General features: G+C 45.5%; 1 protein-coding gene across 1 annotated transcript in view; it reads left to right on the top strand.

Moving 5' to 3' along the window:
* DOCK2 (dedicator of cytokinesis 2) overlaps positions 1-21,876 on the top strand; it is a gene marked incomplete at its 5' end in the record, with an annotated part of 352,195 nt that overhangs the window by 48,861 nt on the left and 281,458 nt on the right. Inside the window, 3 exon segments of the mRNA XM_023764503.1 lie at positions 869-977; positions 10,594-10,664; positions 12,169-12,275. Coding sequence (XP_023620271.1) covers positions 869-977; positions 10,594-10,664; positions 12,169-12,275 — 287 coding nt within the window.

The raw sequence follows: 21,876 nt of genomic DNA, 5'->3' as shown, positions 1-21,876 counted from the left end.
TGCAGCCCCTTGAGTGTGGCTCTTCCACAAAATACCATGTGCGGGCGCACACGTACAGTGCGATTGAAACTTCGTGGCCACACACAAGGGGCCAAAGAGCCGCATGTGGCTCGCGAGCTGCGGTTTGCTGACCACTGTACTAGTACATCGGACACGGCTTCCATAAAAAGTCACACGTGTGTATTAGCGCAGGGCCTGAAGATCTCTGGGAGGGCGTCCATCAGCATGCTAACACTCCTGATCTCTGGTAGGAGTAGTGAGCTCTCTGGCTTGGCAAGCAATGCAGTTCTGGTTTGAGTACCTTTTTTACAATAACAACATGGGGCCTTTCTATTTAGCGAAATAGCAGGTTTAAAATGGCTGATAAGCATGCTCCTGAAGTGACGGGGCAGCGAAAGCAGGGCCCTGACATGGGATACGCGTGTCCCTAATCATCTGACAAGCGGAGGGACCCTCGTGTGATTGAGAATTTTTCTCCTTGATGCTTTGCACGATACTTTGAAAATGCGGTGATCACCATCTCTGCTCTGATTCTTGAAGGAGGCTGACATTATTGATGTCTTCTCAGCTCAGACACGTTTTATTCCTTATTCTGCAGGGCTTAATAAAAGATGGTGAGGGCAGGTTTACCATGTGAGCCCGTGGGAATGGGAGCAGGAGCGGCCTGTTCAGTGTGAGGGGGGGTGGCGGGGGGAGGTTTCCCTGGAGTGGATTATGCACCAGGGACTGCTGAGCCCACTCCCTCCCCCTGAGTCCCCACCTCCCACCCCATTCTCTTTCCAGTTTTAAATGAGGTTTGTGGCTGGCACACACCTTCAAAGCTATTGCCTGTTGGCTTGAGAAGTGACCCAGATGTGTCTTCTTTCAGGCTTTACGAAGGCAAAGAACAGATGGAGTTTGAAGAATCCATGAGGCGGCTCTTTGAATCCATCAACAACCTGATGAAAAGTCAATACAAAACCACCATCCTTTTGCAGGTTGGTTTACGCCACGAAAACAATCTGTCTTTCCCCTCCGCCGCTCGGTAAACGGCAGCACGGTGAGATCACGTCTGCTTTTGCTTGAACGCGCAGCCCTGTGTCAATGGAAGGTCTGGGAAGGCCATAGGTTCAGGGATCCTGAAGACTAAGGACTCCGTAGGGCAGGAGAGAGAGAGCATTTTTATGGTTTGTTTCCCATGAAGGTAGCAGTGCCTCTTAAAATAGCTCTGAAGCTCTTGCTACCTGGACGGAAGTAGGTCAAACCTGATCCACTTCTAATGCTGAGTGTAGTTAAGGTGGCTGTCTCTTCAGATCGTCCGAGTTTTATTCTCAGCAACCTCAACTCGGGCCCCCTTTGAATGAGGAGCCTCTTTCAGGAAGACGTTATACGTGCACATATTGTGGGGGGCTGGGGGACAACAAAGGGCCAGGGGGGTGAGAAGGTAGGACAGGAAAGAAGGAAGAAAGGAAGCAAGGTGAGCTGATGAGCATTTACAGAACCGAGGAGACCTGAGTCAGCAAGAACGTTCTTTGTCAGCAGTACGACTTCATGCTGGTCATTTAACCTCCCCTGTCTCCTTTTCCTCATCTATGAAGCTTCCCTGTTTGTGTGAGGAGTACACGAGCATGGTCTGAAAAAGAGCAAATTATAAAACGCTATGCAAATGTGGTGAACTCACAGGATTATTATGCTTTGGGCTTATGCATTTTTACCCAGGTTCTCATTGTCTAGGGAGCTGTTTAGGAATGGAATATATCGCTTTCCCTGGGACTTGGCCCCGATTTTGCTGGTTTCTCCGCATGGATCCCCACCCCAGAGCCATAGAAAGGGGCTCCCTCTCTTTATGATTTGCTCTAAGGGCCAAATGTAGCTTCAGGGATTTACATAAAATCAATGATGCTTTCTACCTATTTGCATGGTTGTTAAAAAGTTGGCAAAGAAGAATTTAAAGTCATGTTCAGATATGGAGAGCAAGAGCGTTTGAAGGTAATTTAATGCTGTTTCAGGCTGATGAAGGAGAGGGGTCAGGCCATGAGATGTTAGCAAACCCCACACGAGGAATCTTCTCAGACATTGACATCTGCTGCAGGAGGACGAGCACTGGGTTTTGAGCCAGAGGACCTGGGGTCGGAAATGGGGCCTCCACACTTCCGGTTACCCTTCTATGAAACGGGAAGCCTAATGCCTAATTTAGAGGATTAAACGAAGTAATGTGTGTAAATCACGATGTATAGAGCCTGTTGCATAGTTCAATTTAAATCACTTTTAGTCATTTGCACCCCTCCCTCCTTAACCATAAAACAGAAGCGTGGGAGGTCTTTTCCTAGGGTGGAATTTGCGAGGGGGTTTTGTGTTCCTAATCCTGTCACATGGAGCCAAACAGTGTGAGGGCATTCAAGATTCAGTCAGATTAAGAAATACAGATTCAAAGTTCAAGGGGAATAAAGCCACAAAAACTGACCATATATAGAGGAAGACAACGTTTTACCTAGTGGAGCATTACCCGACGGCAGGCCCTCCGATTTTGAGCCTGCGTCGGGGATAGCAGGAAAGGGTGCTGTGATCTATTAGTAATGTCTGTCATAAATTTTGAGTGAGAAGGTGTTTCCTGACAGCCCCCTGAGTCAGTGGGAGAGGGTTGTCACCAATCCTGATCCTTGTCTTCTCATATAAATGAGTTTATACAAGAGACCGTGACTGCATTGCGAAAAGCCAATTTATTAAAGCATGCACCTTTATTGAAAAAGCAAAGCTAGCAAACCTATACATCTGGCTTATGAAGCACAGGCAAACAGTAAAAATGCCAATGATTGACATTCGTGGTTCAGACTTTACACTCCCAGCTGGCCAGTGGCTTACGGTGGAAACCCAAATCCGTGCCTGCCTCAGTCCAGAGTGGAGCGGGTCTGGTTCAATCTCGGCTTGGTCCACTGTGAGTTCTGGGACCTAAACAAGTTATCACTCATTTTTAAGGCTCATCTAACTCTCGTGAATGGCTTTCTGTACCTTTCCCTCGTTGTTCAGCATTGTCATGGCAGCAGCTCACCCAGTACGATGAAGAATTTAAAGCCAGACATTCAAAGAGGGTAGAAAGAGCATTAAAACCACCTTCCATTGACCTGAGTACCTACCAGGTGCCCAGCATGAAGCTGGGCTTTCACACACAGTGTTTTTAATCTGCTAGGAATCACTGCCTTCAGTTTCCACAGGAGGCTCATAAAGTTAAATAATTAATCCTAAATTATACCTATTTATAGTGGTGGAGCTAGGATTTCAACCACCCAGGTCTCCTAACTGCAAAGTTAATACTCTTCTCTAAGCCGTAAGAAATGGGTTACGCCAGGGGGTTCCATGTGTTTGCAATAATGGGCCATATGCTAGAAGCCCCTGTGTGTGCCAGGCTGTAAGCGTTGTTGATAAAACGGATGGCAGCTTGAGACGGTCAACACCAGACGCCTGGGAATCAGGTGTAGCATTTGGAGACATTGTGCAGACCCATTTGACCCATTCCCATGTAGGTCTGCCGTTCACTATTGCTCCAATTTGGTGGGATGAGTTTAAATAAATGAAAAGCTCATATTGTATGACATGCTTCTTTGGTCACTATAATTACCACTCATTCTAATGAATCCATTAGAAGGTCCAGGAGGGCGGCGGGGAGGGGGGGTCTCTCTCTTTTATTCTAATATCTGAACCAGCAGCTGCCATGTAGTAGGTACTAGAATATCTTCTGGTTGATTGAATGAAAGAATGCATACCCACTTCCACCATTTTATGTTTTAGCATTTATTATGTGTCAAGCATTGAGCTAAAAACTTTACACATATTGTTAGCTTATTTGGTACTTATAACAATAATTTTATTAGGCAGGTCCTCTCTTATCTTTACTTTGCAGATGAGGAAATGGAGGCTTAGAGAGGCTGAGCAACTTAACCACAACTAGGAAGTGGCAGGCCTGGGATTTGAATCCAGGATGTGTAAGTCCTGAGTTTGAGTTCCTAATCACAGCCAAACCAAGGATCCTTTCATGAAAGACCCAAGTCTTTGGCAAAATGTCAGGTGGATAAGCAATAAACAACAGTAAAGAAAGGGAGATATTTGATCCATAGTCATGAAGGGGAGCTAATTAAGGTTGCCCCTTTGTTTACTCTCTTTTCATTGTTAATCGGCATAAAATGTTCAGATGTCCGAACTAAGGGAAGAAAGGGGTCCATTCTTAAGTGGCCTAGGGACTGTATGCTGAATCCCCAGAGGTAGGAGAGGTGAGATGTAATATTTAACAGCAGGCACTGGAGTGTCACCTCAGGTCTTTAAATGATTCCTTTTAAAAAAATATATATATATATTGATTTCAGAGAGGAAGGGAGAGGGAGAGAGAGATAGAAACATCCATGAGAGAGAATCATTGATCAGCTGCCTCCTGCACGCCCCCTACTGGGGATCGAGCCTGCAACCGGGCATGTGCCCTTGACCGGAATCAAACCTGGGACCCTTCAGTCAGCAGGCCGATGCTCTATCCACTGAGCCAAACCGGCTAGGGCTATAAATGATTCTTTAATCGTGTCCCCTTCTCAACCATATACCCCCTACTTAGAATTAATATTTGGGAAGGATGACATTTTGTTCCGGTGAGGCTGCTGTGGATATACTGACAGCTCACCTTAAAAAAAAAAATTAATCTTCACATCAACTCTATAAAGCAGGTAACTTTATTCCCTTCATTCTCTTGGCAAAGAAACTAGAGCACATAGTGTTGATTTCCCCAAGGACAGTAGATAGACATGATCCAGCTGGACGTGAACTCAGACAGTCTGCCTCTGCAGCCACGCCTGCCTCCTGCCAAGCCTCAGGGGCCTGGGGGCACATAGGAGATGAGTGACGAGGCTGAATGTCCCCGAGAGTGTTGCATGCCTTCCTCTCGTCATGCTGTGGTGGATTTCTGTGACATTGTTTGTCCTGTTTCCATGGACCTTGACCGCCATCACTTGGCTAAAATCAAGGGGTTGGCAAGGGGTGGGCTGGGACTGCTGTCTGCGCTCCCGGGTGAGGAGGATGTCAGCGCTCTGGGGAGCCTCGCCTCATTGCACAATGGGCTCTCTTGGCTGGAAGTCTGTGTCTGCTGGCACCCAGACTGAGCCCTCTCTGTTTTCACAGAGAGAGACAGAGAGTCTGGAAACCCTCAGAAGAAAAGTCCCCTTTGATTTTGACAGCATGCCAGCAGTTTGGTTTGTTTTTAAACCTTCGTTGTTTGCTAGCATCCCAGGTTGATCAATTCTGGTGAAGTCCATCTGGATAGCAGTCATCCTGCGTGTCCTCCCATGACTCCTCTCTGAGCAGTGAAATCACCGCTGCTTGCTGGGCATCTGGCTCTATTCTTGGGGGCTCTGCCTGGCCTCTGGAAGAGGGGTCCAGAGTTGATGAGTAACCTAGGAAATTCACTTGGGGGTCACATGATGAACCCATTCATGACCTGGCAAACATTTTCCTGGTGGCTATTCTTGCAGCTCCCATATCGGTGGTGAGGAGAGTCCTTAACTTAAGGGATGTCAGAAAACTACCTTCTTTCAAAAACTACGGTCCTGCCCTGACTGGTTTGGCTCAGTGGATAGAGCGTCGGCCTGCGGACTGAAGGGTCCCGGGTTCGATTCCGGTCAAGGGCATGTACCTTGGTTGCGGGCACATCCCCAGTAGGGAGTGTGCAGGAGGCAGCTGATCGATGCTTCTCTCCCATCGATGTTTCTAACTCTCTATCCCTCTCCCTTCCTCTCTGTAAAAAATCAATAAAAAACAAAAAAACAAACAAAAAAACAACAACAAACTACGGTCCTAAAGAGAGGGAGGTGCCTTCTCTACCTCTGCCCCCAAATCAGCCTCTCTCCCTCCCTCATTGAGATCCCCCCACTTACCAAGTGGAAGCCTTTACTAAGCAGAGGGTCAGTGGCAGCATCAGGCCCATGTTCTTGCTGTGTTGCTTACTAAAGGGTTTCTGGCAAAGTATTTAACCTCCGGCCATAGTTTCCGCATTGATAAAACAAGAGCACAGTGTCCACCCATAAAGTAGATGAAAGAATGAAACAACATCATGCAGGTGAAGTATTTGATACATGTAATGTTTCCAATAATAGCTGCTATTTTAAAACCCTATGATTAATAATCCTATTATGTATGTTTGCATTTTCCTATTATATATACACATGTATATTCATACAGAAACATGAACATACTGCCTGTGTTTTCCTTAAATATCACATATAATAAACACAACAGCGACAGTAAAGCCACACGGTTCCCAGGAGGCCAACAGGTGAAGCTGTGTCTAGTCCCCGGGCCATAGAAACATGCACCCAGGCGGTTCTCCAGCGGGTCTAACGGCTGAGCTGCTCTGCCTTCTGGGAACCTACCTGCTCTCCCTCTGCTCAGGTGTGTCAGGGCTGCGTGAAGGGAAGACTCAGGACAGGAGCCCTGCGGCCATGCTGTGCTGTGACAGTGTGGCTGTGACAACAGACTTGGCAAAATTCCTGTGTCAGAGATGGGCTGTCCCCATCGGAAAAGAAAACCACAGCCTGCCACTTCTCTGTGAGGGCGCCTAGACGAGATGGAAGTTTAATACTCTTCCGCTGAGTTCATAACACCCTCTGTGTCTCAGGGGGGCAACTTTTCCTTTATTGCCAGCCCAGAGCTCAGAGGCTGGAAAGGTGGGTCCCTCCCTCAGTGGTCCTTCCCCCAGCCCGGCCCCTCCTTACTAATAGCTGAAGCGCTGACTTGTGAGGCTGCTGTAGGCTCCTGGGCTGTCTCTATAGCCTTACCCCAAGCCCGGAGGTGATGCTACGCTGAAGTCCAGGCTTCCCCAACTGGCTCAGCATTTCTTTCTGTTTTTGTTCTCTCACTTGGGTCTTTGATAGGATGAGTTCATATTATGGTTCTTCCAGGTGCTGGGGAATGAGGGCAGGTGCATGAGAGGTGATGCAGGAGAGATCCAGCGCACACGCTTTTGGGGGCCTGCTGCCTGCTGGGCATCCCAGTAGGTGCCCGATGCGCTGTGTTCCAAGCCATTTCCCCCCCACTCCGCATGGAGATGCTGAGGTTGTGCTGGGGAGAACCGGTCCTACACCTGCCGGGGCCAGGATTCCAGCCCAGGTCCCTGTGGCCCAGACTCCGTTCATTGGCCTGAGAATGAGTAAACGATCGGAGTGCTTGGACCAGCCTTTTTCAGGGCATGTGCCTCAGCCTCCGGTGTCTCTGAGACCTGAGTGAACTGGAAGCTGGTGGAGAAGTGCAGCCGCAGACGTGTCTGGTCTGGCTGGCACGGTGTTAATTCAGTGAATCAGAACAATGCATCCTGTGGTCAGAGTGTGCATTCCACACAGCGCATCTCTCCCGCTGGCCTGTGTGGGGCGCATTCCCCTTCTTTCTGTTGCTTGACCAGCCCTGCAGGCATCTGCGTTGGCTCTACCTGCTTGGCATTTCCTGGTAAAGATGGCCTGACCAGCGAGGTGTACTGTGGCTGCCGGCAGGCATGTCACAATGCATCTTGGCTTATTAAAATGCTGAAAAGCTCTGCAATAAAAAAAATACACTCACTGGTTTATCTTTGCTTAAACCAAACTTTCCCAAATGATTTGAATGCAAAATCCTTTCCCCCACAGAATACCTAACACCATCCTATGGGACAAGGATGTAGTTTTAGGAACATCAGCTTTTGAATCTTGTTATCTCCTGTCATCATGATTTGAAAGAAAAAAGAATAAATCTCTAGACACAACATCCAATAACTGTAAAGAAGTCTGACAAATCTGACAAGATACAAATTAAAATCCTTCTGTGTAACGAGAGATATGATAAAGCTAAAAGACAGCAACAGTTGGACTGCAGGACAAGCAAGAGAAAAGTTGTGCAATGTATCTCACTGGGAAAGGGTTAATATTAGCGATATATAAAGAATTCCCCAAACCAGTGAGATATCCCCTAAAGGAGAAATAGGGAAAAAATATGGACAGTCAGTTTACTGAATACAGATGTTCAATCACCACCTGCACTCGAAACCAAAGAATTGCAAATTATATAGCATATTGACAAAATTAAAAAGATATTGTAGGGTTAGCAAGGTCATAGGGAAAGAAGTCAAAGGAAATTGATCATTGCTTCTTTTCGAGGTAATATGACACTATTTTCTAAAATGTATATGTGTATACCTTTGTATATATGTGTGTACATTTTGAAACTCTAATTTCTCCTCAAGCAGTCCATTCATCCTACTGCGAATCTTACACATACACACATGTATATGTCAAGTATTTTCTTACTACATATTTTATAGTAAAGATAACCTAAAGGTAGCACGGAGTCCATCCTTTAGAGGAGGGCTTCAAATGGTATAGTGTACCCACAGGGCATCATTGTGTAGTGGTTAGAAATGAACAAAGTGCACTCTATGGAGTGATGTGCAAAAATACCAGTGGTATATGTTTAGCTGCAAAAAGCAAGTTGCAGAACTGTAAACATTACATACATGTACACATACATGCATACCCATACAAACACACACTCGTGCATAGAAAGCAGTCTGGAAGGAACTCACCATGCTGTTGACAGTGGTCCTTTCTGGGGAGGAGGGACTGGGGCTGAGATGGAGTTGTGGGACTTGAGGGACAATTTTCACCCCATTGCTTTAACGTATGCACATTTTTCACATAAAACATGTATTACTGACATGTAAAAATGATAGAGAACAGGAAGAAAAGGATGTAGGCACAGAGAGAGACAGTTGCTATTTGAGCGAGGTGGACATGTATCTCCAGTGCTAGACCGTGGCTCTCTAGGCCGCCTGCCTGAAGCTGAATCCTGGCTCTCCCACTCACTAACTTTGGGACCTTGGGCTGGTTATTGAATTGATGTGCTGGAGGGTCTTTATCTATGAAAAAAAATTCCCTGGTAGGGCTGAACTAAGGTTTTAACTTAAAATAAGAAGCCAAAATGGGAGGCAACAAGCATTTATTTGGGATAAAAAAGAATTGCAATTCTGTCGGTGTGGCTCAGTGGTTGAGCATTGACCCAGGGACCAAATAAGGTTGTGGGTTCAATTCCTGGTCAGGACATATGCCTGGGTTGCATGCTCAATCCCCAGTAGGAGTACATGCAAGAGGCAGCAGATTGATGATGTTCCTCTCTCATCGATGTTTTTCTCTCTCTATCCCTCTCCCTTCCTCTCTCTCTAAAAATCAATAAAAACATATTAAAAGAAGGAATTGCAGTTCTTGGAACCCTGATTGAGGCAGAAACCCAAATAGAGTCCTGTTTACAGAGTGAAGGCAAAGGGATTTTATGATAAAGGGGAAGGGCAATGATTACATGCATAGCATAAAGGAATTTCTTTTGGTGTCAGCAAACTGAGTTATTCTATAGCCAGACAAGCCTGGTTACTGATTCCATCTCCAAGAGTTCGTAATCATCAGTCCTTATGGTTAGTTCGTGTGCTTCCCCCATTAGCTCTGCAAACAGTGGTTGGTAAGATGCTGTTGGTTGGGCCAGTCTAAATGTTATTTGCCCAGTTCAAACATTCCAGGTTTGAAGGTATAGGAGGGGCTGGGCAGCTCCTCCAGAATGGCCTTGCTTAGGCCACTTTTCACAAAGGTTTAACAAAGGAACCTAGCAGTGACATTTGGCGTGGTTTCTGCCCCACTGAACTTTCTCAGAGACTAGTCCTAATCATGTATGTTGACTAAGAAGCTGACTTGCATATGACTAGGATGTGATTTTCTTTAAGAAAGGAATTTTTACTATTTTTCATTTCGGTCTGACTATAAAATGGTGATACTTGTTGACTGTAAAATACTTAGAATATACAGAAAAATAAAAAGTAAATTAAAAATTCACACTTTCCCTAGATTCTTAAACATTATTTTATAGCCATGTGACTTACAACTCCTTCTAGGGGAATGGCAGTTCCCTCTGCTGCTTAGTAAATGGTTCTGCCATGTGAGAGGGCGGTGGTGCCTCCTGCCTCTGGGTGCATCAGTCAAGGTGCACAGAGGGAAGGACAATCCACCATGAGGCCCAGTTCCCCCACACCAGCTAGTGGACCAAGATGTGCCCGCAATTGTTCACACATTGGCCAAGGAGAGAAAATCTGCATGATTCGGTCCAAAGCCATCCTCGCTACCAACAAAACAATTCAAGCACCCCATCTTCCAATAATGATAGAAGTTACCATTTGTATTTTTAATCTTCACAATCCTGAAAAATAGGTTTTATTTCCTCAGTTTTACAGCTGAGGAGATTGAGATGTCAGAGAGGTTGTTTTGTCCAAAGCCAGGTGGCTTACTAAATAGAACCAGGATTTGACTGAAGAGCCGTATAACTTCCAAGTCTGTGGATTTTCTATACATTACTGCCTCCTTGAAGACAGAGGCAGTTGTGACTTACTTTTGTATACAGAGTATATGCCTGCCTATGTTTTAATCTACATAGAGAGTTTCAAATCACTGTAGCTGTGCCCAGGATGCACGACCAATCTCCCTTGATCTGTGTCAAGTGGCAAAGTATCCTCCTCACCACACCGCGCAGAGTTGTTGGATGTGGGCATCACTCATGTTTACCTCCCTTCCCACCTAGGTGGCGGCTTTGAAATACATCCCATCTGTCCTCCATGATGTGGAAACGGTCTTTGATGCGAAGTTACTCAGGTGAGAACTTATGATGTACTTTCCTGGGCTCTGTTATCAAGCCAGGGACTCAGAGGCAGAGGAGGGCTCCTGTGGGGGATTCCCGACGGGCACTCCATCTGATGTCCGGTATAAATGTCTCCATTTCACCTGGGCTTGAAGGTGATTTGGGGTTTCAGTCTTTGCTTCAAATGCCCTTTTGCTTACTCCTTCTTCACTCTGTTCTTCTCATGAAATGAACACACTATTGTAATGTGACTGTGCTGTTAGAGTGGAGCCATCTGAGCCAGATATGCCCTTTCTTTCTTCGTTAACATATAGAAGAAATACTTTTAGATTTAGAAAAGAGTTGCAAAGATAGTATAGCGTTCCCACAGGCCCTTCACTCAGCTTTCCTTAATGTTCACCTTTCCCGTATCTATGGCATATTTATCACAACTGAGAACTTCACCCTGGTACAAGTCTACTCACTGTACCCCTTTCTTAACTCAGATCTCACCAGTTGTTGTTGGTTGTTGTTTTTAACTGATGTCCTATTTCTGTTTATATGACAATTTTTGCTGGCTTCTTCTCCTTTCTTGCCTTAAACTAAATGTTAGATTCTTGGAGAAGTTAACTCTGTAAAGAAATTAAGTTCCTTCCCCAGCCTGCACCATCACTCTCTGTCACGACTTCTTATTTATTTTCTTATTGCATATATCACTTGCATTGGTTTATTTCCTTCTGTGTCGTATGTGGGCCTCCATTAGAACACAAGTTCCATGCCACTGGGACGGAGTCTCTTCCCATTGTCTCCTCACTACTCCGCACGTTGCTGGTCACATATTACGTAGATACTTAATAAGTACTTGAAAGAATGAATGAACACAGGGAGCTCATTTTGGAAAGCTCATAGGGGCTATAATTTTGTTTCAGTGATAGTTTTATTTTCACTCTATTTGGGAAGAGCTATCTTCTTTTTCATGTCCCAAGTGGGTTATAACCGACAACTTTTTATATATTTTTTAAATTAAGGACCTTGTTTGATCTTAAGACTTATCATAAAGCATTACTAAGCACATAAAACATTAGTAAATAAGGTGATATGATAATGAAGTGAGAATCTGGTTTTAAACCCCTGTTTCTTCAACCCCTTTGTTTTGTAGCCTTGGGAAACATAGTTAACCTTTCTCAACCTTGTAAATACTTATCCTACTTGGAAAATTGGGATAAGTATTGGAGCTGTCTCATAGTTAGTCGTGAGGTTTAAAGGGCATCATGGATGTAAAGGGCAAAACATGTGCCGGATGCACAGTCAGTGCTCAGGGTGATTGGCATGACTTTTCAGATTTTCACGTCTTTGCATGCTATTGGTGTTCAACATCAAGACCAACTGTGCATCTTTACTGAAAGTTTACTAAGCAGCTGATGCTCTGCTAGGAATTGGGGGGCCACGGAAGCTGGCAGTCTGGGGGTGGGCTCTGAGTGCCATGATGTTGGAGACACTGGTCTCACTGGTTCTCTGTCTCCTGTTTTCCTGCCTCAGCCAACTCCTGTATGAGTTCTATACCTGCATCCCCCCGGTGAAACTCCAGAAGCAGAAAGTCCAGTCCATGAACGAGATAGTCCAAAGCAACCTCTTTAAAAAGCAAGGTGAGTGCAAAGCGGCCTGGCTGGGTGGGCGGGGCCACAAACCCCAGGTACTCCTCACGTGATCCTGCTCCGTACATGCTTGCCTGGACAGAGCAATCTGCCCAATTACTAGACCGGCTCTCTAACCACTCCCTTAATCGGAGTAAATGAGAAAAGTGTCTAAACTGACAACTTAGATACCAGAATCTAAACTGATTGTAGAAGAGCTTGGGTGGCATCGTTTGTCTCTCCTGAGAAAGTTTAATGAGGTGGTAAATTTGGAGTGGGGTGTTTTGGTTTTTCTACTCTATGGTTTTTTGCTTATTTCTTCAACTTGAGAGGAAGTAGGTGAAGCTGCTTTTGGTAGAAAGACCCTGTTATGGAGAAGTTCTCAAAATTTCCAGAGGGTAAGAATGACCTGGAGAGCTTGTTTAGACGTGGATTTCTACAACCCATCTCAGAGATTCTGATGGAGTGGGAATTCATTTTCTCTTTTAGTTTTTTAAAAATGGGAATCATCTTTGAATAGGTAATGCATTTTATAGGATCTAAATGCCAGGGTCTGAGAGGGTGCCACCTGCAGGAGATGCCCCCAGACCCATGCATAGCCACTGGGTCCCCTTCCCTAGAGGCAACCCAGGGGTCCCAGTCTCCAGTGTTTGCTTCCAGGGCCTCTGGATACATGGATTCCAAACCGTGGAGTTGATCCTTTAACAACACTTTGCTTAAACTTTGAGCGTCAACTGACCACAGGTCAGGAGGTGGGAGACACTGTTCTCACAGGCTCTCGGCACTCCTGCTCAGGCCAATTGAAAAAAATCCAAGTCTAAGTGGGCCTGTGCAGCTCACACCCTCATTCAAGTGTCAACTGTATGCAACACATCCTCCCCTAGCCTCTAATTATTGTTGCTCAAACAGTAGCATGTCACACAACTACCCTGCACTCGCCTTCCTTCCCTCACTAATGCTATTTCCTGGAGAGCAGGGCATGGCCATGGACTTGAACAGGAGTGTGGTCAGCCTCCTGCTCACCCAAACTGACCTGGTAACCAGCAGTCCTAACCAGCACTCCACTGTCAAGGGCCTCCTGTTTTTGAGGCTGGAGAGTTAGGTGGCCACACCTCCCCCAGAGAAGACCAGATAGGACTTAGAAGTCTCTGTTCACTGTCCGCCGCAGCTCCAGCCACACTCAGCCTTCCTGGCATCACGCCTGTCTGTGAGGGTAGAAACAGTGACTCGAGGGCTAGCAGTGTTCTCTGTAGCCCGAGATCAACCCTTTCCAATTAGGTCCCTCTCTGTCCTTCCTGGTGTCAGTAAGCCCCCTGGGAAAGGAACAAGGGGCTGGGGAAGCAGAGGGTCAGTCAGCACCCAACTGGAATTCATGCAGAGTGAAGCTTGAATATTTATGTAAATTGCCTGGTAATCACTGAAATAACCAGGAACCACTTTGCTGTAAACATTTCTTCCCCGATGCGTGGTTAACATGGTGCATCCAAAGTCGCTGTGGGAGGCCCTGGAGTTGAGGATAAGACAAGGGCATGGGAAGAAAGTGTTGTGATTTTATATTCATGTCTGTGGCTTCCTGACTGTTCAGACAGATGTGTGACAACAGATTCATGCAATGCATCTATGCTTTGTTTGTGCAAGGTGGCTTGTGCAAGGTGATTGGACACGAATCCTGGTGAGTGTCCTTGCATTTTTTTTATTACTAGCTTTTTTCAAGTGAATGTGCCATGGTTTTCAAGTTCTGACTTCCACATTGGAACCAACTGCCCTCACGCTGAAAGCTTTGAGACATGCCTGCCCCTTCCTGCCCTGGCAGGCCCTTCTTGGATCTCAGGTGGTGTCACTGTAGAGATGAATCCTGTCCCCTCCTAGGGACATGACAAGGACAGCGCTGGCTCCATGTGGTGCTGCACAGGCATCAGAGAGCAGGGTTACTCAGCTCTCCTCATTGTTCAGAGCTGCTGTCACTGTCGGGCCCTGCTCAGTGTCAAGGCCGGATGGAGTGTGGGCACCGTCCCGGGTGGGGCACGGGGCATCAGCTCCAACCTGGCGGAAGGCGGAGTAATTCCTTACCACAGCCACATCTCCTGGGCTGGGCCATGGCCCCGGAGGGTTAGCATAGTCCCAGGGCCAGCTGCACAGCTGCTGCTCACCAGGCCTGCTGCGTCTCTGAGTTTCAGATTCAGTAAAAACCCTCTGATGAATATTAACAGACAGAAGGCCAGTGCTGTACACAGCTACAACAGTAATGCAAAATTCTTAGCTTCAACACATACAGATGTTAGAAGTGGGTGAGCAGAGAGCCCTTTGGGGGCCCATTTTAAAGAGGAGGCAACGTGTAATTAGTCTCCTGTCTTTGGCTCACACGTGAACGCAGTGTGCTGTATGCACAGCTTAAGGAGACTCCTCTCCCACTATTCATTTGCTAAGTGAACCCTCTTCCCAAAAGAACCCCCGAGGGAAACTTCAGCTCATCCCCCTTCTTAATGAAAACAGTCCGAATCCATGCGTGCTTCCGGGGTGCCTGTGTGTGAGCACTCCCTTCATACCCGTCCGTGAGGTGAGTTGGGTTCCTTGGCCAAGCCTGAGCTGTAATGAGATCCCTCCTGTTCTCCCTGTGCAGCGTCCTGAGCCTCAGGGACCTGATTTGCTTTGTGCCTGTACCAGTTTCACCTGCAAGCTGTGCAAATTGTCTGGATTATTGTGGGTGATGTCAGCTCACACTCACAGCCTTGAGCATTGCCATCAGCAGAGGGTCCGAAACTCTTAGGCAGTCTCTGAAATGTTGGCCGCCTGTCCTATTGGCCTGTCTTCAGGAGGATCCTATGGAGAAGGGGAGAAACTTCACTGCTTAGGGCTACTCATTCTGGGGTCTAACTAGGCCCGGGTTAGATTCCTGATGCAGCCCCTTCTCAGCTGTGGGACTATGGGCAACTTACTTAACCTCTCTGAGCCTCAGTAAGCTCATCCATAGAATGTGAAAAACAATAACAGTGTTGTGTGTGTCTGTCTTGGAAGGCTGTTGTGTGGGCTAATGAGACGGATAGTACATCATTGTCACAGAATAATGTCCCATTCCCAGCGGCCACTGTTATTCCTGGCATTGTGGTTATTCTTTCTGCTGCTGCTTTCATTTTCCCAACTTCCACCTTGACCTTTGGATTTCCTTCAGTGAGGGTGTCATTCATGTTTTTTTGTTAAATATATTTTTATTGATTTTAGAGAGGAAGGGAGGAGAGGGAGAAACATCAATGATGAGAGAGAATCATTGATTGGCTGCCTTCTGCATGCTTCACACTGAGATTCAGCTTGTAACCCGAGCATGTACCCTGACCGGGAATCAAGCCATGACTTCCTGGTTCACAGGTCGACGCTCAACCACTGAGCCATGCTGGCTGGACACCTTCATGTCTAATAGTTGCACGTAACCCTGAGCCAAGCATCTTTGTTTCCCTGGAACCTACATGCTTTCCTCAGGGTCTGAGAAACAGGGGACTTAAAAGGGCTGGTCTGTATGTGCTTCCCACTCTGGTCTTGAATAGTTTCTCCAGGTTTTATTTCATTTCCCTGGAGTATTTTACAGAGCACCCATGCCAGGTGTGTCTGGGAGGAAAAGTATAGGTCAGGGCGAGGTGTGAATAGTTTCTCACTTTACTGTTTCCCTTGCTGCAGCCTCAACATAGAGTTGGGGGCACCTGACAGCCATCCTCTATCATGATTTGCTCCTTGGGGCTCTTTCAGAACACACACGCACGCATGCACACATGGACCCATGCATGCACTTTTTTCCTTTTTTTCTCTCCTGGAGGCAATTGCTTTTGACTTTTACTTGGCCTGTGATCTTGAGTAAATTACCTAATCCCTTTAAATTTCAATTTCCTCCTCTCTAAATAACCACAGCATGGGTCTCATTGGGCTGTGGTTCAGACTCAGGGGCATAATGTGGCTTGTTAGTCTGGAGTGCAAGGGAGTCGAGTCACAGCAGTCAAGGTCCCGGCGGAGTGACTGGCCCTGTGTGAATGACGACAGGGACAGTGGGAGGAGAACTGGGACATCTGTGCAGACTAATTTGCTCTCTTCGCCAGCCCAAGCTCAGACTTGCCTGGTGGTGAGGATGGGAGACGGAGGAACAGATAGGCCCTGGGAGAGCTCTGAGGGGAGGCTGTGAGGAAGCCAGGCCTTCTGGTCCTTTGGAACAGATTTGTCCCTATGAGAACCTAATCTCTAAGTAATGTGTCTTTTTAGTCTGATGCTAATCAGATGCGCCATCTGGTTCAGTGTAAACTGCTTTAGGATCCACATTGCTTACTTTTCTCAACTTCCAAAACAAACAGAGAAGGAGCGGAAAAGGGAAAGGGAGAGAGACAGAGACAGAGAGAGACAGAGATTTGGAAACTCTTTCCATGTTTATTTTCAGCCAATGGGTTTTTCTTTGGAAACTTTATCTAGCTGTTCTCTGAACACAAAGCATAGGGTTTTCTCTTTATCCAGATGCAGTTTCCTTCTTCCTTCCCTTCTTATCTGTTGCCCACAGTATCTGGAGCTGCTGGGCCCTCATTTCACCATGGCTGGGCCACTGCAGGGGAGGGGTGGGAGGTCCAGCTCCATAGGGGTTTCTCTTTCCAAATGACCACATCACCGTAGCATGGGCTAGGAATAGAGAAAAGTTCGCTGACTCCAGCAGGCATTACTCTGCCTGGTGAGCTAATGTAAGGTCTCTGAGCCTCCAGGGTTCCACCTCTGGAAAATGCGAGTAGAAATGTTGCCCTTAGAATATGGACTTTTCATTTAGGCTGTGCTTGTTTATGATGCTGGCTTCGTCACTTCCTAGCTGTGTTCCTTGAAACAAGTCTCTTTAGCTACAGAAATGAAATAGTGTATGTAAAAGAACTAGCAAAATTCCTGACATCATTGCTGGCATCTGTTTTTGAGGCATCTGTTGTATCACAATAATAACCACAAGAATAATAATGACATCAATATCTTAAAGGGAGAGACTTATATTTATTAAATGTCAACTATATAGGGGCTATACAGACAACACATGTGTTAAATTCTTACAACAACTCAGTTACATAGGTATTATTATCCCCATCTCATAGGTGGGGAAACCTTGAGGGTCAAGTAACTTTCATCCCAATGAGACCAAAAGTTACACAATATATTTGGGTACTAGTGTATTGGACCATGTGCTGCTGGGGTAACAAATTGATCCCAAAATCTCAATGGTTTAATAGTGTAAAAGTTAATTACTCTCTTGCATAAACCTGATGAAGGTCCTATACCAGTGGTTCTCAACCTTCCTAATGCCACGACCCTTTAATACAGTTCCTCATGTTGTGGTGACCCCCAACCATAAAATTATTTTCGTCGCTACTTCATAACTGTAATTTTGTTACTGTTATGAATCGTAATGTAAATATCTGATATGCAGGATGTATTTTCATTGTTACAAATTGAACATAATTAAAGCATAGTGATTAATCACAAAAACAATATGTAATTATATATGTGTTTTCCAATGGTCTTAGGCGACCTCTGTGAAAGGGTCGTTCAACCCCAAAAGGGGTCCAGACCCACAGGTTGAGAACTGCTGTCCTATACCGTTTGTCCTCCAGAAACTATGCCAGATGGTACCCATGGCCTCCCTGCAGCAGGGAGGAGAGGGAGGGAGAAAGCACAACTGCTCTCAACCACCTCACCATGAGAGTGACACCCACTGATGCCATCCATAGACCATTGGCCAGAACCCATCACATGTTTCCAACCTAGCTGCAAGGGAGCCTGGGAAGTGGAGAGCACACATGGACCATTTGACAAGCACCCTCTCTCTCACTCAGGGATAGGAAGTGTTAGAGCTAGATTTGGAATACAAGTCATTTGAATAATAAAACCCATCTTCTTTCCACTACACCACGCTTTGTTCTCATAATGAATAAAAAGAAGATAGTGTTTATTTTCTTATTGGAAATGCTTCCTTCTCCATATTAGAAAAGGTGCCTCACTGTTGCTTCTGAGGGATTTTTTTCCTTCCATTCTTCACTCTCCTCCCTTGTTCTAAGTGTTGGGCAACTAAGTTCAGGGTTCTTTGCCTGGGCAAAGAAAAGTGCTTTTCTTGTTGCCTGTGGTTGCTATGCTACTGCAGCGTTCAGAGCACAGCTTTCCTGCAGTGAGAAGCCCTGTAAGCAGGCTGCTTGAGACTTGGGATGTCCACATCAGGCTCGGTGCTAAACTCTTCTGAAGGAAAAAAGAGTGAGGGAACAAGTCCTCTTCCTCCCAGAACATGCACCAAACTTGTGGCTGGCTTCTTTCCTCTCCTGGCACCATACACGCCCTTCCACAATTTCTTTCTGTGCAAACACTGCCTGGAATACCTTCCACTGCCTCCCCACTTCCTTCCCTCCCCCAGACACCCTGACTAATAGTTCCTACCCATTCTTTGAGACCCAGACCAGACATCAAGTCTGCAGTATGCCCTCCCCGATGTCTCAGGCTTTTTGGTTGAGTCCTGTTCAACACTCACTCAGTCCCCACTGCAGGCCGGGCCCCGGGAAGGTGGTGGGGACACAATGGCTACTAGTGGGCAAATTCTGCACCACCCTCCATGTGCCAGGATGACGCAGCTTCTTGATTCTGTTTGTTTATAATCTCATCTAATCTTGTTGAGTCTCCACATCACTGTGTACTGTGGCAACTTAAAATTTTCAATTAAAGACATTTTGCGTCTTCAGATTTAAGCAGTCTTTCTAATTCAAACAGTCCCCTCCCCCTCTCTAAAAATATTCTGGGACTGGGTCCTGGGGACCCAACTCAAAAAGGGAAGAAAGACTCTGCCTTTGGCTTTCCCTAGAACTTATCTAAATGGCTCTCATTGGGACTTTAGCTCAAGAAGGAGTGTTGGGACACATGTGTCTTGTGGATTCAGGTCTCAACAGCAGACACCCTTCCCTCCCATCCTATATTCTTCCTTTCCAAGGAGGCCTTCCTCATCCCTCTTCCCTGGGGCTATAAAATGGACTGGCTGCCAGGGTACCTGGCTAATGCAAGAAGGTGTGATAGCAGGGAGTTTAGTAGGTTCAAAATATCTCCCTGGCTTCACAAAGAGGATAAGTCAAGGTGTACCACCTCTGAGCGGCAGAGCTCTCAGTCCTTGGCTGCACCTGGGGAGTTTGTTAAAACTGCAGAATCCTGGACTCTCCCCGGAGATTCTTATACTGACGATCGGGAAGGGGGCCAGGAGGTGCATTGCAGCAGCCTCCCCGGGGTATTCGGATGCAGGTGGCCCCTTGCCTGACCCTCTCCAGTTGGAAACACAGCTCATAGAGCCTGAATGGAGGCAGGGAAGCAGCGTGGGCAGAGAGAAGTGGCTCCCAAGCACACAGGGCAAACTTGCATCATGATACCTGAGATTTTACTACCCATCTCTCTGTTTATGTGACTGTCTGCGCTGATGAAGTGAACTCCTGACAGACAAGGTTTAAGTTTTATTTCTTTGTGTGCTCAGTCTGATATCAGCTTCCAGAAACTAGTCTGTGCACCTTGGTGGTAAAATACATCATTGTTATTGGCCAGTGTCCCTTAACAAAAGGAAAAGGAAAGAACGTTGTACAGAACTGGAGTCGTTCTAGTGCTTGATTCATAATACACCTCATCATTGGTCCACACAAGGGCCTGCTTTTATTTACGTACATATTCAGTTAGTTATTTTAATAAATTAAACATCCATGTACTCACCACCCAAAACAAAAACTAGATATTTAACAATGGGCCTAGCCAGTGTTTCTCAATGGTTGAGCATTGACCTATGAACCAGAAGGTCACTGTTCCATTCTTGGTCAGCTCACCTGCCTGGGTTGCAGGCTCAACACAAGTAGGGGGCATGCAGGATGCAGGCAATCAGATCAGTGATTCATTCTCTCTCATTGTTGATGTTTCTATCTCTCTCTCCCTCTCTGAAATCAATAAAAATATATTTTAAAAAAACCTAAAAACAATCAACTACATATAACCACATGGCTCTCTTTTCCACATTCTTGAATCCTTTGTCAATCATTCCACTGCTGTCCTTTTTATGCAGTCTTATTGAATAAATATTTTCCCTAGCATTTTGGTTATTTTAACTTTATATAAAGGGTATTGAACTGTGAGTAACTTAGAGGGACATACTTTTCCCTCTTAATTATTTTCATAGTCAAATTTTTCCCCATTTAATATTATACTAAGATTCATCCATCTTACAGGTTGCTGGTGTTCATTGTTTTGAACACTGTAGGACATTCCACTGTGTGAATAAACCAGAGTTTATTCACGTATGTTTTCAATTTTAGGCATTTGGGTTATTTCAGGTATTTTTTTCTATTGTAAGCACTACTGCTAAGAACATTCTTGTGCATGTCTCTTGTAGCACATATTTAAGAGTTTCTATTGGGCATAGAATTGCTAGAAGATTTGCTTGGCCATAGACATTATGACATAGTGGATCTGAACATGTAAAGTCAGAGACAGTATTCACCTGTTTTCCAAAGGTGGCTGCACTATCTTACATCTCCACCAGCAATACATATGTGAGTTGGTGGACCCACATTCTCTTTAGCTCTGGGTGTTGTCCTATTTCTTCAGTTTTGCCCCTTCCCCCCAAAAAAGACTGTAGAATGTCATTCCTCTTTAAGTTACATTCACTTGACCACCAGTGATGCTGAAGATCTTTTCTTATATTTCTTTGCCACTTGCATTTCATGTATGTGGCATATCTGTCCATTCTTTTGTGCATTTTTCCATTGGTTTGGTTGTATTTCTCTTACTGATTTGCAGGATGTTTTATATTCTCTTCATACACATCTTTTGCTGGTTGTATGTATTACAAATATCTTCTCCCTATTTCTACACTTATAACTTCTTTTTTTTACTTAAGATATAGTTTTCTGACAGAAGTTTTTATTTTTAATACAAGTTTATCAATCATTTTCATTGTCAAATCTTTTTGTGTCTTGTTTAAGAAATCTTTCTCAACCCCAAAGTCTAAAAGATTTTCATTTATGTTTTTACTAAGAATTCTATATTTTTAATAGTCATAAATCAATCTATAGTGCTTACATTTATACAAAACATATATGGTGTGAGGTAGGAATCTGATTTTTTCTTTCCTGCCATTTCAAGTATGGGGCAGTCACTCTCTTCTCCATGCCAGTGTCATTTTGCATTGCCAGGACATTGCTCTTCCTTGGAGACTTGAGGGCAGGGATTCCATCCCTGGTCCCCAGAGTGCATGCGGTTCCTCTGTGCTAGGTGAAAGCTGAAGGGTCTGAATGGTCAGGGAAAGGGGTAGCCTCTTCTTCCCAAGGCACGCCCCGGCGCCTGTGTTATGTTAGCATCCCGGGGATTATGTGCGAAGACATAGCACTTCTCCAGGTGTAACACCTTCTCAATCATGAAAGCGATGAGATGGTTTTTCTCAGAATGAGAATTTTTCTTATAACAAGAGATTGTCTGGGCCCCTAGGGCAAGCTTCTCATAGTTTTTCTATGTATCTGATAAAAAGATTCCCGAGCTGAGAGGGGAAGAACCTTGGTTTATTTACACAGTGGAATTCCTACAGTGGTCAAAACAATGAACACCA

This window comes from Myotis lucifugus, unplaced genomic scaffold, assembly GCF_000147115.1.
Source record: "Myotis lucifugus unplaced genomic scaffold, Myoluc2.0 scaffold_333, whole genome shotgun sequence".
Lineage (NCBI taxonomy): Eukaryota > Metazoa > Chordata > Mammalia > Chiroptera > Vespertilionidae > Myotis > Myotis lucifugus.
The sequence above is the reverse complement of the archived record's forward strand: the minus strand, read 5'-3'. Positions and strand labels throughout refer to the sequence as shown.